This window comes from Lissotriton helveticus, chromosome 2_1 (genome assembly GCF_964261635.1).
Source record: "Lissotriton helveticus chromosome 2_1, aLisHel1.1, whole genome shotgun sequence".
Lineage (NCBI taxonomy): Eukaryota > Metazoa > Chordata > Amphibia > Caudata > Salamandridae > Lissotriton > Lissotriton helveticus.
In genome coordinates this window covers 458,057,232-458,074,216 of record NC_136059.1, presented here as the reverse complement: position 1 = coordinate 458,074,216, position 16,985 = coordinate 458,057,232, and the positions used below count along the sequence as shown (strand labels likewise).

At 47.6% G+C, this 16,985-nt stretch overlaps 1 protein-coding gene across 7 annotated transcripts in view; it reads right to left on the bottom strand.

The window, feature by feature from the left end:
• The window catches only part of DDX4 (DEAD-box helicase 4), a 1,965,714-nt gene that overhangs the window by 143,662 nt on the left and 1,805,067 nt on the right, over positions 1 to 16,985 (bottom strand). For all 7 annotated transcript variants that reach the window (XM_078675096.1, XM_078675100.1, XM_078675101.1 and 4 more), the window contains one exon: positions 6,072 to 6,348. In XM_078675096.1, the coding sequence (XP_078531222.1) occupies positions 6,072 to 6,348 (277 nt within the window). The remainder of the gene's footprint in view (positions 1 to 6,071; positions 6,349 to 16,985) is intronic.

The following is a 16,985-nucleotide window of genomic DNA, read 5'->3' as shown; positions in this document are numbered from 1 at the left end:
GGCCTCACCTCCTAACTCGGTAGGAATAAAGGGCATTCATTCAATAGAAATTGTATTCACCATAAGCGAACAAAACAATTACCTTCATTAGGTTAGGAGTTCTCATCCTCAGGGTGCAAAGAGTCGCATGAGGATTCTGAATCTATACAGGATGAAAAGTTGTGTTAAATACCTGTATGCTGACGAGATGAAAAACGGCATCTCGGCGTCTGGAAACGCCGGTCTTACCCTCGTGTCCGAGTTTGAAGCTTCTTGTGCTGACTCTGCCCCCGGTAATGGAGGGCTCGTTTCCTGCCTCGATGTTACCTCATTAGTAGAAATAAAGAAAGGGTTCAGGATGTTGTGAAAATTACTTTAAAGATGGCGGTTTTGAGAAACAAATTGGTTAAAATTATTATTATCCCCATCTAGATCTCTGGAATGGCGTGAGCCATATTATTACAGTATTTGGTGAAGTAATACAGACAATCAGTAAAACTGGTGATAGGGAATATTATCATTCATCCCTGTTATGTGTGTTTTAAGACGCTCTACCCATCTTTGTTCTTTCTCGAATAGTCGTTGTTCAGCATTACTGTCTTTTGTCTGCAACATTTCTAAGACAGTCCATCTCAGATCATCGCAGGTATGGCCTGTGTCCACAAAATGTGCGCAGAGTTTGGTTGTCTTTTTCTTCAGTCGCACATTACTCCGATGTTCACCAATCCGGATTTTAATCCTTCTGCATGTCATACCCACGTATTGTTTTTCGCAGGGGCATGTCACTAGGTATATTACGTGGGTAGAGTTACAATTTGTATGTTGTTTTTGGGACCAGACAAAATCCTTCGTTAGTTGTAATGTTTTTGTTGTTTTTGTATATTTACACACACCACAGGTGCCACATGGATAGTGACCTGTGACTGGGGTCATGGTTGCATCTCAGATGGTTGATATAGATGGTCTTATTATCGGGCGTGTGTGGACAAGTGTATCCCGAAGATTCTTGGTTCTTTTATTGGCGAACCTCGGTTTGGGCCAATTCAGGTTACCCGATGTAATGATCTGCCAGTTTTTTCTGATTAGTTTTTGTACTTCGTAGGAGGCTGGGCAGAAAGTGGTGACACAGGTGACTAAATCTTTTATCGGCTCTTTTCGATGGATTTGGAGGAGACAGTCTCGTGGTTGATTGGACGCTCTTTTTTTGCATTTTGAGATTACCCTTGTTGTGTATATCAACCATCAGAGATGCAACCATGACCCCAGTCACAGGTCACTATCCATGTGGCACCTGTGGTGTGTGTAAATATACAAAAACAACAAAAACATTACAACTAACGAAGGATTTTGTCTGGTCCCAAAAACAACATACAAATTGTAACTCTACCCACGTAATATACCTAGTGACATGCGCCCCTGCGAAAAACAATACGTGGGTATGACATGCAGAAGGATTAAAATCCGGATTGGTGAACATCGGAGTAATGTGCGACTGAAGAAAAAGACAACCAAACTCTGCGCACATTTTGTGGACACAGGCCATACCTGCGATGATCTGAGATGGACTGTCTTAGAAATGTTGCAGACAAAAGACAGTAATGCTGAACAACGACTATTCGAGAAAGAACAAAGATGGGTCGAGCGTCTTAAAACACACATAACAGGGATGAATGATAATATTCCCTATCACCAGTTTTACTGATTGTCTGTATTACTTCACCAAATACTGTAATAATATGGCTCACGCCATTCCAGAGATCTAGATGGGGATAATAATAATTTTAACCAATTTGTTTCTCAAAACCGCCATCTTTAAAGTAATTTTCACAACATCCTGAACCCTTTCTTTATTTCTACTAATGAGGTAACATCGAGACAGGAAACGAGCCCTCCATTACCGGGGGCAGAGTCAGCACAAGAAGCTTCAAACTCGGACACGAGGGTAAGACCGGCGTTTCCAGACGCCGAGATGCCGTTTTTCATCTCGTCAGCATACAGGTATTTAACAAAATTTTTCATCCTGTATAGATTCAGAATCCTCATGCGACTCTTTGCGCCCTGAGGATGAGAACTCCTAACCTAATGAAGGTAATTGTTTTGTTCGCTTTTGGTGAATACAATTTCTATTGAATGAATGCCCTTTATTCCTACCGAGTTAGGAGGTGAGGCCACATTTTTTGCCATATACACTTTAGCAAGAGCAAAAGTCTATGCCATCTAATATATAGAACGACAGGTTCCCTAATAATTACCGGGGCATCGTTATACACCAGAATGCCGCCTGCTATTTCAGTTCGATGCTCACCCTCAGTTGAGACTTTAACTGCTTGCGCTCTAACTTCATGTTTGTATGTTTGCTCTTCTGTGCGATTAGCGACGCACTCCTTACAAGTATCCTTTGATTCTATGGATTGCTTGAACAGATAGATAAACTAGAGATTCTGTCTTGAAACGTGGTATATGCCAATGAATGTTTACTGTTGAAAATTGCAAAGTATGTCTCTCTATGCCTATTTTTCTTTCCTAAATGCAGGAAAATCCTTAGAGAGTTCTACAAAAAAACTTTTTCTGAATACTACACAAGTCGTGTGAGTACTATATATATCCCCCTGTTTTGTCCTGACGAAAGCTCCATAGACCCGGCTGGGCCCAGGTGAGCTGAAACATGTCGACTACATTTTGATCATATTTATAATCTGGTAACTTGATTATAAAATATACCTACTAATTTTAATCATAGGTGTCTACCTCTTTATAATAAAGTTTTTGTCTGGTTAGACACTATATTTTAAATATCCCTCGTAACTGCCCTAGTTACATTTTGCTTAGCTGCTGTCCGAACATTCCTGGACACTTCTACTCTTACCAGAGGTTGCCTTTGGTGAGGCTGGCATACAACACGTCCTTTGACAGCCCAATGACTACGCCATAACGCAAATGAAGGGGCGGATAAAAAGATATACCGCAACGTAACATTCTAAGCGTTTATGAAGGTTGTCAAACAATAACCAATGGTTATGGTAGATACCAGTGTCCGTTCCAATTTTGATTACCTCAATATTGAACCAGGGGAACCGAATGGACCATTATTCCTCTTCCCTCCGCCCTGATTAAACAACTCAGAACACTGCAACACCTCCAGAATCAAGCTGCCAGGCTGATCTGTAAGGTACCTAAATGGGAATCGATTAAATTAGGGCTAGAGAAACTGCATTGGCTACCTGTGGCCCAGAGAGCCGCATTCAAAGCCGGATGTATCATCTTCAAGGCTCTTCAAGGCAAGGCTCCCCTGTTCATACGGCAACTGATAGGGAGATACACCCCCTCGCGCAGTCTGCGATCAGCCCACAAAGATCTACTTGAGGTACCCCGGTTCAAGAGAAAGCGACAGGGAGGCAGTTGTTTCCACTTTCTAGCAGCCTCCCTGTGGAACTCTCTGCCTCTGACCCTTAGACAGAGTAAGGACCTTCTTGCCTTTAGAAAGGCATTTAAGACCTTCCTATTTACACAGGCCTACTTGAAATAGTGACTCCTGCTGGCATCTCTCTTGTTATGTTTTTTATCTCTCCTCAGCGCCAAGAAGCCCATGGGCGTATGCGCGCTTTATAAATTTTTAATTAACATAACGTCCTGGGCATTTTTTTTGGTGCCGAAGGTGTTGTTTTCGGCTTTGTAGTCATGTTCGAGGATTTGGGCACCTCAGAATCAGGCTTTGAGTTCTTCTGCGTCGAAGGTGTAGAAGTAGATGGCTTTGGAGCCGGTGCTTCTTTCGGTTTCGGTACTTCTTTATGTTTCGGTGCCGGTACGTCTTTATGTTTCGGTGCCGGTACGTCTTTATGTTTCGGTGCCGGTATGTCTTTATATTTCAGTGCCGGTACGGCTTTAGGCTTCGGTGCCCAAGAGTCTTTTGGCTTCGGTGCCGAAGGGTCTTTTGGCTTCGGTGCCGAAGGGTCTTTTGGCTTCGGTGCCGAAGGGTCTTTTGGCTTCGGTGCCGAAGGGTCTTTTGGCTTCGGTGCCGAAGGGTCTTTTGGCTTCGGTGCCGAAGGGTCTTTTGGCTTCGGTGCCGAAGGGTCTTTTGGCTTCGGTGCCGAAGGGTCTTTTGGCTTCGGTGCCGAAGGGTCTTTTGGCTTCGGTGCCGAAGGGTCTTTTGGCTTCGGTGCCGAAGGGTCTTTTGGCTTCGGTGCCGAAGGGTCTTTTGGCTTCGGTGCCGAAGGGTCTTTTGGCTTTGGCGCCGAGGCATCTTTTTTTTTGGTGCCCATGGAAGAGGTTTGCTCGGTATCGAGGCACTAGAAGGCTTAGTTTGTTTCTTCGGAGCCGGGCTGGAAAGCGGGGCTTTCGAAGCAGGTATTCGGTCTCAACTGGGTCCTTCGGGCGGAGTGCTGACCTTTGCCTTCAGTTTGGGCAGAATATGTGGTGCAGGGGCAGTAGTACTCACGGGCTGACCCAATGGAATGGAGTCATCGGAGTCGTCTGCCTCTGATACGATCTGGAGATCAGGTGAGTCTTCTTCGGGAACGAGAGGAACCTCTTCGTCGAAGATGTCTTCCGGTACTGGAGCTGATCTCATTTCGTGTCGACGTGCTCTCCGATCCCGGATGGTTTTCTTCGATCGGAAGCATGCACAAGCTGTGCAGGTCGACTCGTCGTGTTCCAGCGATAGACAGAGGTTGCAGACTTGTGGTGGTCGCTATGTGGAAACTTTGCGTGACATACCAGGCATCTCTTGAACGGAGTTCTTTCCATGTGGTGTAGGCTGCATGGCGTCGATAGGCCTAACGGCCCACATCGATGACCGGAATGGAAACAATGGCGTCGAAAAGTATTGTAGTCGATGTCAAAGGTAGTTATTGGAAGTTTGTGTGAGTTCTGCGCTTTGAAGTTGCTGAAAAGTGTTTTTCTAGCTGGAGCAGAGAAACTTTCATCCGAACCCAGTGGCGGAAAAAACAATCTAAGGATGGAGCCAATGCCCAAGCGCAGTATTGTCCAAGGGAGGAGTCACCTATCTCGTGACTACAAAGACTTCTTCCAAGAAGACAACAACCTGCAATCATCTGAGCCCAACACCAGGTGGCAATCTAATGCATAGTGTACAATCTGCAGCTCATATGCCTCGAACAGAAAGAACTGACGTCAGCGCGCATGGGCGGTGCCGGAGTAGCTCCTGTGATGTCATCCTGGCGACCATGACGCCAACAACTAACGCGAAGCCAACCAATGGCACCTTTCGACGCGCAGGGGTAATGCTGACGAAAAAATTCTCACGATCCAGTCTGATGCCTGGAGGTAATTCCAAGGTAAGGTATCTATAACTGTTTCCTTAAGATACCTGTTTTAAAGGGCCACCCTGTGAGTAATTGGAGTGATTTTCCTTGGGGGGAGGGAAGGAAATCAGTCAAAAGACAGCACTGGATCTCCGTCAGAAGGTGCAGAAAGAAAGGAACTGATGTTAACGTGGGGATTTGTGGTCCCACAGTGGCTGCGGCATCACATCCAGAAACTGAAAGACTTGATGTGGTGCCGCACAACGCTACCTGTCAACGCACAAGTGATTTGCTATTAAAGTTTCTGGATCCAGTCTGGCACCTGAGAAAATTCACAAGGTGAGTCTCGTCAGTTAGAAATCTATCATCATATTCTTCAGTCGCTTTACGCACAACAAACCGGTGTAAATACATATTTAAACAAAGTACTGTAGAATAGCTGAGAGAAATAAAAAAAACAACTGATGATGAGAACTCAAAATCCGTGATCTAGGTGCAGAAATAAACAGCTTACGCTAGCACCTCATGCAGTGAATAAGGTAGGCCCAGTATTGTAATTTCCTGGATGGGCTGAGTAACAAGCCATTGCATGTGCTATCATATTGCATTGAAGAGCTATTGCAGTGGACAATTTTTTGAATCAAGAGTAGCACTTATGGAGCATTCTTAAGACAAAAAATATGTGGAAAGAAATATTCATAAAAATTCTAATTTTTAGATGGCCTGGAATTCTTGCACAAAAGGATAAATACAACTACTGACACCAAATTTGGTGTCCAATACCATACATCTATTACAAAAAAATTATATGAAGGATACATAAAAACTTACATCTGACAACACCTTCACCAAGGAGCGTGCTACAGTGCGGTCCTCATTATCATCCGAGTCAAAGAATGTAATTGCTTTTCCGACATTTCCACAACGACCAGTGCGTCCAATTCTATGAACATATTCTTCAATGTTGTCAGAAAGGTCATAAATAATTACATGCTGTATATTTTCAATATCTAGGCCTCTGGCAGCCACATTAGTAGCAACAAGAACATTGCACTTTCCAAAACGAAAATCAGCAAGTGCTTCTTCCCTCTCTTTCTGTAGTCGATCGCTGCAAATGAAGAATTGGTAAAGAAAGATTACAATAATTTAAAATACACAGCTCAACATCATTGGTAATAGCATGAAAGAATATGCGCTCAACTATTACGACTAAAAGCCAATATTTTGATGCGTAAACAAAGCTCTGATAAACTAATCGGACAAGTTACTTACCTTTGGTAATTTGGCATATGATGTCCACCATTCTAGTGGGCACCTTGCACCAGTCTAAACGACCCTTACTGATGGTGGTTGTAAAGTCAACCTTATAGACAAGCTATCCTAGTGGTAGCATGGACCAGCAGTCTTAGGCTAAAACTTCAGAGAGCATGTGAAGCCAGCTGTTTTACCAATTATAATCCCTGGAATACCAAATGAAAGGACACCACACAAGGTATATATCAAATATATATGTATTTATTATTAACACAACCCCTCTGCACTCTTTATGAGGTCAGAGATCGAAGTACATCACAAGTTACTCAATTTGCATACAAAAACAGTTTTGCCCTAGGGGCCTCACAAACCATATACTAAGTAAGTGGTATAAGAACTGTGAGAAGTTGGCCTGATATATGATGTTCACTAGTTCTAGTGACCACCTTGTATCAGTCCAAACAACCCTTATGGTGATTGGTTGTAAGTCAACCTTATAGACCAGCTATCCTAATGGTAGCAAGGACAAAGCAGTCTTAGGCTAAACTCTTTCGGCATGTGAAGCCAGCTGTTTTACCACAATATAACCCCTTGAATACCAGATGAAAGGACACCACACAGGTTGTTATGAAAATAAACAGTATATTTATTAATAACAACACCTCTGAACTCTTTATGAGGTCAGAGGGCTAAGCACATGACAATCTCTTCTGAAAAATACGTTAAGTTGCACAAAATCACAATGGTGCCCTAGGGGCACGACAAACCATATACTAAGTAAGTGGAATGTGAAAGTCAATAGAAGGAATGGAGCTGTCCAGAGGCTGTAGGATCGATGGGACCACGCTACACTAACACTAGGTAAGTAATAGGAGGCCCACGGAACGCGTGTGCAGAGTGTGAACTCACACGCGAGATGCGTAACAACGTCTATGGACAGTACAGTTCAAGTTAAAGGTGAGTACGGACAATCCTGACTAGATAGGACTAAAACGACTGTGGAACTGGACACTAGGACAGTTAAACTACCCTTGAGCACCGAAATGCTCTTGTTACCTCACCCACGGACTGCGGGTGCACAGGTGTCAAAGTGCGTCGGGTTCTCGCGTTGAAGTCTATGGAGCCTGAAAGAAAAGATGCTGCAGGCGACCAGGAGGAAGATGTCCGGTGCAATCCACGGGTGGATTGTTGAAGAAGAAGACCTGAAAGCAGAGGGGACAATGTTCACAGTCACTAGCCAGTGACTGGAGTGGAACCAGGAAGGAACCAGATGTCGTCGTCTCGATCAGATGAAGAGTGGACGCTTGACTCTGCAGCCACGTGGACCAGGAGGTGTCTTCGACGACCAGGATGGAGGCACGAGCTGTCCCACGCAGGCTCTCGCTGTCGGCGGTGTTGGATCCGGAATCGGCGTCAACAGGCCTTGGCAAAGGCAACCCACGCGGTGAGTGAAGAAAGCGTCTGGTGCGGACTAGGAGAGTCCGGGGTGCCCCTCTTTTGGAAGGGAGCAAGGGCCAGTCTGGAGCAACCAGACCAGCAGCAAAGATTCAAAGGTTCGTCGTCTAGGAGGCCACTAGCCAGCCGGCAAGTGACCAGACAACGCCTCGAGCAGCAAACAAGCAGAAGGGCCCCACGCAGATCTCGTGGATGCTGGAGGGCTGATCTTCGGTGCAGGGGCTGCTCGGGGATGGGGCTTCTCAGTCCCCAAAGCACTTCGTCGAGTTTACCTCGGGAGTCGTGCTGGAAGCGAAGTGCAGTTTCTTCCAAGATGGCCGGTCCCTCGTTTCTCGTCGCACCCACGGGTCTCAGCTTTGCTGCAGATGTGGTTTGAGGTCGGAGAGGTCTGGGAATCCGGGTCTCGTCCGGCTCTGAAGTCTGGATCCTGGAAGGAAGACGACAAAGGGAAGCCGCTGGACGCTTGATGGTGCCTGCTTGTGCAGGTGGACACTCCTTGCCCACAAGGGAGATTCTTCAGTCTTCTGTGGAGCAGAACGTCGAAGACCAGAGTTTCTTATTGTAGCACAAGTTACTACTTGTGTAACGATATATCTGTAAGAGACATTAGTTACTGATAAGATTCCTTACCTTAGAATATCCCCAGGCGTCAGACTGGATCCGGAAATTTTTGCGTAGCAATACCCCTGCGCGTCGGTAGGCGTCGTCTGCGGCTCAGCGTCCGTCGTCGTTAGCGCCGGAATGACGTCGTCTGAGTACTTAGACGCCGCCCATGTGCGCTGACGTCAGTTCTGATACACAGCTTTACCGCGCCAGATACGCAGAGCCATGATAGAACCAACACTGGTGCCAAGAAACTAGGGCCCTCAAAGGGGATGACCGTAACCCTAGATATCGGTTCGCAGAACGGGGAGGATGGGTGGGTCGGTAAGGAATCTATCACTAACTAATGTCTCTTACAGATATATCGTTACACAAGTAGTAACTTGTGCATCTTAAAGAGACACGTTAGTGATAGAGTCCTTACCTTAGAATAGATACCCTAGCAATACCAAACCCGGTGGTGGGTCTGTGAACCAATAATCACACCAGAAAGTCCTGGAGGACGGAACGGCCAAAGAAGCCATCCCTCCGGACTTGACTGTCCAGGCAGTAGTGTCGTGCGAACGTGTGCAGCGAGGCCCACGTAGATGCCTGGCAAATGTCCTGTAAGGGCACTCCCCGGCCCAGGGCAGTTGTAGTCGCCGTGGCCCGAGTGGAATGAGCCCTCAATCCAACAGGGGGCTCCTTCTTAGCCATGGAGTAACATGCCTGGATACACAAGATGATCCACCGGGAGATGGTCCGCTTGTGTACCGCCTTCCCCTTCTTAGCACCCACGTAGCCAACAAAGAGTTGGTCATCCACCCAGAACAAATAGAATGAGAGCGCACGTTTTGGGTCCAGACGGTGGAGCCGCTCTTCCTCTTTAGAGGGATGCGGAGGAGGAAAGAAGGTTGGCAAGGGGATGGACTGCCCAATGTGGAAGGCTGAGACAACCTTGGGCAGGAAAGATGGCTTGGTACGCAACACAACCTTGTCCGGATGGACAGAAAGGAAAGGTGGAGTACAAGAAAGGGCCTGGAGCTCACTCACTCTCCTGGCAGAGGTGATGGCAACCAGGAAAGCAGTCTTTAGAGTCAGAAGACGAAGAGGACAGTTGTGAAGTGGCTCAAAGGGAGCGCACATCAGGAAGGTAAGAACAAGGTTCAAGTCCCACTGGGGCATCACGAAGGGAACATGTGCGTGATGCCTGTGAGAAGTTGGCCTGATATATGATGTTCACTAGTTCTAGTGATCACCTTGTATCAGTCTAAACAACCCTTATGGTGATTGGTTGTAAAGTCAACCGTATAGACCAGCTATCCTAGTATCGTGGACAAAAGCAGTCTTTTAGGCTAATCTCTTTTGGCATGTGAAGCCAGCTGTTTTACCACAATATAACCCCTTGAATACCAGATGAAAGGACACCACACAGGTTGTTATGAAAATAAACAATCTATTTATTAATAACACCACCTCTGAACTCTTTATGAGATCAGAGGGCTAAGCACATGACAATACTAAAAAGGAAATACGAGTTGGCACAATATTTACACAAGTGCCTTAGGGGCACGACAAACCATATACTCAAAACAATGGAATGCGAGGAAGAAAAATACTGTAAGGAGATCCAGAGGCTGGAGGATCGCTGGGACTACGCTACAAACTAGGCAAGTAAGGAGCAGGAGGCCCACGGGACTCACGTGCAGAGTAGGAACTCTCACGCGGGATGCGTACCAACGTCTATGGATCTTACAGTTTGGAAAGTTACGGATTCCGGACGAACCCGGCTGGATGGAGGGAAAACAACACTGGACCTGGACACAGACTTCAGCACCTTGAAGCTTTAGTTACCTAACCCACAGGCTGCGGGTGCATAGGGCTGAAGTTGCGTCGGGTTTGCTGCGTTGATCCCGGTGATGCCTGAAACAAGGAGTTGCTGGCAGGCAGCCAGATGGAGGAGTCCGGTGGTTCCAAGGATGGAACTAGGAAGAAGGAAGTCCTGAAAAGGAAGGGGACAGAGTCTCGGTCACTAGCAAGTGACGGTGCTGGAACCAGGAGGGAACCAGATGCTGTCGCCGCAGTCAGGTGATGGAAGGGTCGCTTCTCTCTGTAGCTGCGCGGACCAGGAGCTGCTCTTCACGACCAGGCTGGAGGCACGAGCTGTCCCACGTAGTCTGCTGCTGTCGGCGGTGTCGGATCGTCGATCTGGACAACAGGCCTTGGCTAATGCAAGCCACGCGGTGAAACAAAGATGGCGTCTTGAGTGGACCAGGAGGGTCCGGGATGCTCCTCTTTTACAAGGAAGCAAGGGCCAGCCTGGGGGACCAGACTAGCAGTGTTGAAATCTTCGGGTCGTCGTCTCAGAGGGCACAAGCCAGCCGGCAAGTGACCAGACAACAGGAAATGCAGCAACCAGGCAAAAGGGCCCCACGCAGATCACGGGGATGCTGGGGGGCTGGTCTTTGGTGCAGGAGCTGCGTCGGGGTGGGGCTTCTCAGTCCCCAATGCACTCACTTGAGGAACCCTCAGGGGTCGTGCAGGAAGCGCTGTGCAGGTTTCTTCAAGATGGCCGTCTCCACGTTGCTCGTCGCACCCACGGGTCCCAGCTGTGCTGTGGATGTGGGTAGAGGTCAGAGAGCTCTGGAGATCCGGGTCTTGTCGAGCTGGGTCGTCGGATTCCGGGATGGAAGGACTCTGCAGCAAACCGCACAGGTGCTTGATGGTGCCTGCGAAGCAGGATGGTCACTCCCTGACCATAGGGGAGATTCTTCAGTCTTCTGATGGATCAGGAGGTCGAAGGTCAAGGATTTCTTTGTGGAAGGTTGTCAAGATTAATCTAATTTGGAATGGGACCAGCTCCTACCTTTATTCGGCTAAAGGGGGCTGCACTACGACTAGGTCCCTCCCCTTTGTCCAGTTTCCCGCCAGAGCTGGGGCTGGAGTGCCCCAGCAACTGGTTGGAACCGGTGTATGCACAGGGCACCTTGTGTGCCCCAGGTTTGTCTCATTCCTTTCAGCCTGAGCCTACCTAATACACAAAATCCTGTCTGGGGTGGTGCTAGCACCTCCCAAGGCAGGAAACCCTTTGTCTGAATCTCCCTCGCTGGAAGGACTCCCAGCAGCAGGAGGTCAGACTTGTGTCTGTGGTGGCAGCATCCATTTTGTGATGCTGAGGCTTGAGTTAACTTTAACCGGGGTTTACAGTTACATGCATGTCGTGTCCCTCTAGAAGGATGGAATGCTATCCCCGTAGCCAGAATTGGCGAGGGGTTAGTATTCCAATTCGTATGACACCTTACTCGACATGTTTTGATAATGCTATGCCAAAGTTAGCATTTAACCGCGAGGATTATAATGCACTTAAGAGTATATGGTATAGCGTTATCATGGAACAGCTATAAGGACTTTGTTCCGCAAGCTGCAAACGGGCTCAGCTCATGCCAGAGCACCATCTCACATAATTCCAAGCACTCTGCCTTCAGGATTGATAAGGCCTGCCATAGGAGTGACTGATAGGAATATATGTGTCCATTTTAGGGTTAGATATAGGAATACTATATCTAAAGCAAAGGGTGATTACACCACCTTGCCCCAGCTGTCGTGCAGCCAGTTGTGTCAGATTTGGGTGGCCAGCCAGGGGTGGCATAATACATGCTGCAGCCCCTGGTAGGCCCTGGGTACACCTATGCCCTGGATACCTAAGGTATACTGTACAGGGACTGATAAGGTGGCCCAGTACCAATTGGTAAATGCACCTAAGGTACATGCTTGTCAATTTAGAGAGAGAACAGCTAGGCTGTGGGTCTGATTAGCAGGCCCACAGCCAGGGAAAGTCGTAAATCAGTGAAGCAAAAAGCAAAAATCTGGGGTGGCCATGGGATTGCAGACCCCACTCTCCAACATAACCCCCCCCCAAACTTAGGGACATTAAACTAACCTTGACCAGGTGAGTCTTCTTGTTCTAAGTGGAAGTACCTGGAGAGACCATCTGCATTACCATGGTCAGTCCCTGGGCGGTGCTCCACTGTAAAGTCCATCCCCTGTAGTGAAATGGACCACCTAAGAAGTTTGGGGTTTTCACCCTTCATTTGATTTAGCCATAAGAGGGGCTTATGGTCGGTCTGAATCTTGAAGTGAGTACCAAACAAGTATGGCCTCAACTTCTTCAGGGCCCAAACCACAGCAAAGGCCTCCCTCTCAATAGCTGACCAACGTTTCTCTCTCTAGGGGTCAGCCTTCTACTTATAAAAGCAATGGGCTGGTCATGACCATCATTATTCAGCTGAGATAGAACAGCTCCCACACCCAACTCAGAAGCATCTGTTTGGACAATGAAAAGTTTGGAGTAGTCTGGACTCTTGAGAATAGGTGCAGTGCACATGGCCTGCTTTAGGTCATCGAATGCCTTCTGACAGCTAACTGTCCACTGAACTTTCTTTGGCATTTTCTTACTTGTCAGGTCATTAAGCGGAGTCACAATGGTTCCATAATTTCTGACAAATTTCCTATAATAACCAGACAGGCCCAAGAAAGCTCTGACCTAGGTCTGGGTGGTTGGAGGAGCCCAGTCCATTATGGCCTGTATCCTGCACTCCAGAGGTTGAACTTGGCCTCCACCTACAAGGTGGCCCAAGTATACAACTTGACTCTGCCCTATCTGGCACTTAGTAGCCTTGATAGTGAGGCCTGCCTTTTGCAGTGCCTCTAAAACTTTCCTTAGGTGGATCAGGTGATCCTCCCAGGTGGAGCTAAAGACAGCAATATCGTCTAGATATGCTGCACAAAAGTCATCCAACCCAGTGAGAACTTGGTTCACCAACCTTTGAAAAGTGGCAGGTGCATTTTTCAAACCAAAGGGCATCACCACAAATTGGTAATGACCTCCTGGGGTAGAAAATGCCGTCTTGGCCTTGGCATCCTCAGCTAACCTGATTTGCCAATAACCAGCTGTCAGGTCAAATGTACTTAAGAAAGTTGCAGAAGCCAACTTATCTATCAGTTCATCTGCTCTTGGTATTGGATGAGCATCTGTCTTAGTGACAGCATTGAGACCCCTGTAGTCTACGCAAAACCTCATCTCTATCTTGCCATCCTGGGTGTGAGGTTTAGGCACTAGAACTACAGGACTAGCCCAAGGGCTCTCTGAGGGTTCAATGACTCCCAATTCCAACATCTTTTGTACTTCAGTTTTTATGCAGTCCCTGACGTGGACAGGTTGCCTGTAGATTTTACTCTTTATAGGCAGACTGTCTCCAGTGTTTACCTCATGTGTGCACCAGTTTGTCTGACTGGGGGTCAGAGAAAACATTTGTCTGAAGGATTGAAGGACTTGCTTACAATCCTGTTGCTGATGCTCAGAGAGGCTGTCAGAAAAGACTACACCATCTACTGACCCATCATCACGGTTCTGAGTGAGCAGGTCTGGGAGAGGGTCACTCTCTTCCTCCTGTCCCTCATCTGTGGCCATGAGCAAGCCCATGTCTTCCCTGTCAACAAATGCTTTGAGCCTATTCACATGAAGTACTCTGTGAGGGCTCCTGGGAGTTCCCATGTCCACCAAGTAGGTGACTTCTCCCTTTTGCTCAATGATGATGTGGGGTCCAGACCATTTGTCTTGGAGAGCTGCTGGGGCCATTGGCTCCAACACCCACACCTTCTGTCCTGCATGGTAAACAGTTAGGACAGCCTTTTGGTCATGCCAAGCTTTTTGAAGTTCTTGGCTGGCCTCCAGGTTTTTAGATGCCTTCTCCATGTACTCTGCCATCCTGGAGCGGAGACCAAGTACATAGTCCACTATGTCAAGTTTAGGCTTTCTGAGAGCTAACTCCCATCCTTCCTTCACAAGACATAGGGGTCCTCTTACAGGAAGGCCAAACAAAAGCTCAAAAGGGCTGTAACCAACCCCCTTCTGTGGGACCTCTCTGTAAGCAAACAGAAGGCAGGGTAAAAGGATGTCCCATCTTCGCCTAAGCTTTTCAGGTAACCCCTTTATCATCCCTTTGAGGGTCCTGTTGAGTCTTTCAACAAGCCCATTGCATTGTGGGTGATAGGGTGTGGTAAATTTGTAATTTACACCACATTCCTTCCACATAGCAGTCAAGTATCCTGACATGACATTTGCACCTCTGTCAGAGACGACCTCCTTAGGGAACCCCACTCTGGAGAAAACTCCAACCAGGGCCCTAGCCGCAACAGGAGCTGTAGTGGTCCTAAGGGGAATAGCTTCTGGATACCTGGTGGCATGATCCACTACCACCAGTATGAATCTGTGTCCAGATGCTGTTGGGGGGTCCATTGGTCCAACAATGTCAATCCCCACTCTTTCAAAGGGAACCCCCACTACAGGTAGTGGTATAAGGGGGGCCTTTGTTGTGCCACCTTATTTGCCACTGGCTTGGCAGGTGATACATGAGCGACAAAACTCTTTAGTGTCCTCAGACATATGGGGCCAGTGAAAGTGTGGGGCAAGCCTGTCCCAAGTCTTGTTCTGGCCTAAGTGACCTGCAAGGGGAATTTCATGGGCTAAGGTGAGAAGGAAACCTCTAAGAGACAAGGGGATGACCAGCCTCCTGGTAGCATCAGGCTTGGGGTCTCTTGCCTCAGAGTATAGGAGTCCATCGTCCCAATATACCTTATGGGCACCTGTAGCATTCCCTGCAGCCTCAGCAGCAGCCTGCTGTCTGAGGGGTTCAAGAGAGGAACAGTCTAACTGTGCCTGCCTCAAGTCTGCCCTGGAAGGTCCCCCTGTCCCAAGAAACTCAACCTGTTCAGGCTCAAGTTCTTCTAGGACAGTTCCTTCTGGGGTCTTGGGGTCAGTCTCCTGGGAGAGCTGATCCTCTACCTGAGGCAGGGGGGGGGGGAAGGGTCAACCTTACCCCTACTGCTCTTTCTCTTGGGTAGTGTCTGGTCCATTCTTCCAGGATCCAGCACTAGTTCAGCTGGGCATTTCTTGGCCTGTGACCTAGTCACAGCAAGGACATGTGCTGACAAACCTAACATTTCCACATGAGTCCTATACTCCACATCTGACCATAAGGAGGATTCCAAATCATTGCCCAGAAGACAGTCCACTGGGAGGTCTGAACTAACAACAACCCTTTTGAGGCCATTTACCCCTCCCCAGGAGAAGTTAACAAGTGCCATACTATGGGAGGTAGTGGCATTGCTAGCATTGGTCAACAGGTAGTCTGATCCTAGTATTACCTGGTCAGGGTCCACAAAGTTTGGTGTCACCATGGTGACACTGGCACAAGTGTCCCTGTAGGCCTGAGCCATTTTCCATTAATCAAAGGCGTCTGCCTGTACTTGCCCAGAGTACTGGGACTTATTGTAGGGGTCATATCCATGTCCCCAGTACAAACGAGAACAGCCTGAGTAGGTGTTCTGACTAAGTCAGAGCCCGCCTCAGTTCCCAGGGTTAACCCCACTATAGCCTTAGGAGGATTACTACCACTACTAACTGTACTTAGGGGCAGTAGTGGTAGGAGTTGGGCCTTTCTTGGTGCACTCACTAAACCAGTGAGTATTACTTTTGCAGTACTGGCACCATGGTTTCTTCTGACCATTATTCTTCTTCTTTTGGGAATTCTGGGACCCACCCTCTTTAGATTGTTGGGGCCCTGTTGAAGACTTCTGGTCATTTTGCTTATTCTCATTACCCTTGGGATCTGCTTTCTTCTGGCCACCACCCTGGTTCTGGTTCTGCTGATTGACCCTTGTCCTGGCCCATCTGTCTGCCTTCTTTCCCAATTCTTGGGGAGAGGTCAGATCCGAGTAAATAAGGTGCTGATGCAACAACTGATTCTGACAATTACTTAAGATTTGTTCTCTCATAATTAGATTATACAATCCTGTGTAATCAGTAACTTTACTTCCCAGTAACCAGCCTTCAAAAGCCTTAGTGGCACAATCAACAAAGTCAGCCCAATCCTGAGACTGAATTTTCTGGGTGTCCCTGAACAGCAACCTGTACTGCTCAGTTGTTAAGCCAAACCCATCAATCAGTGTATTCTTCAGGACTTGGTAATTGTTAGCATCCTCAGCTCTAGTAGTGAGGAGCTTATCTCTACCTTTACCTTCAAAGGAGAGCCACAATATAGCTGCCCACTGACTCTGGGGGATGCACTGGACAGTGTAGGCCCTCTCCAAAGCAGTCATCCATTTGTGGATGTCATCCCCTTGTTTAAAGGGGGGCACTATTTTACTCAGGTGTCTAGTATCAAAACTCCTGTCTTTATCCTTAGGGATATTGCTGCCACCAGTGGGGATTGTCCCACTCAACTGTTGCTCTCTAGCAAAGGCAAGCTTCTCCTTGGCAAGGGCAAGTTCTTCCCTCTGAATCCTCAGATTAGCCTGTTTCATCCTTCCTTCATGTTCTCTCCTCTGAGGGGAAGTCATTCTCCTCTGGGGAGAAATCATTCTCCTCTGAGAAGAGGCATGAGAGTGCACAGA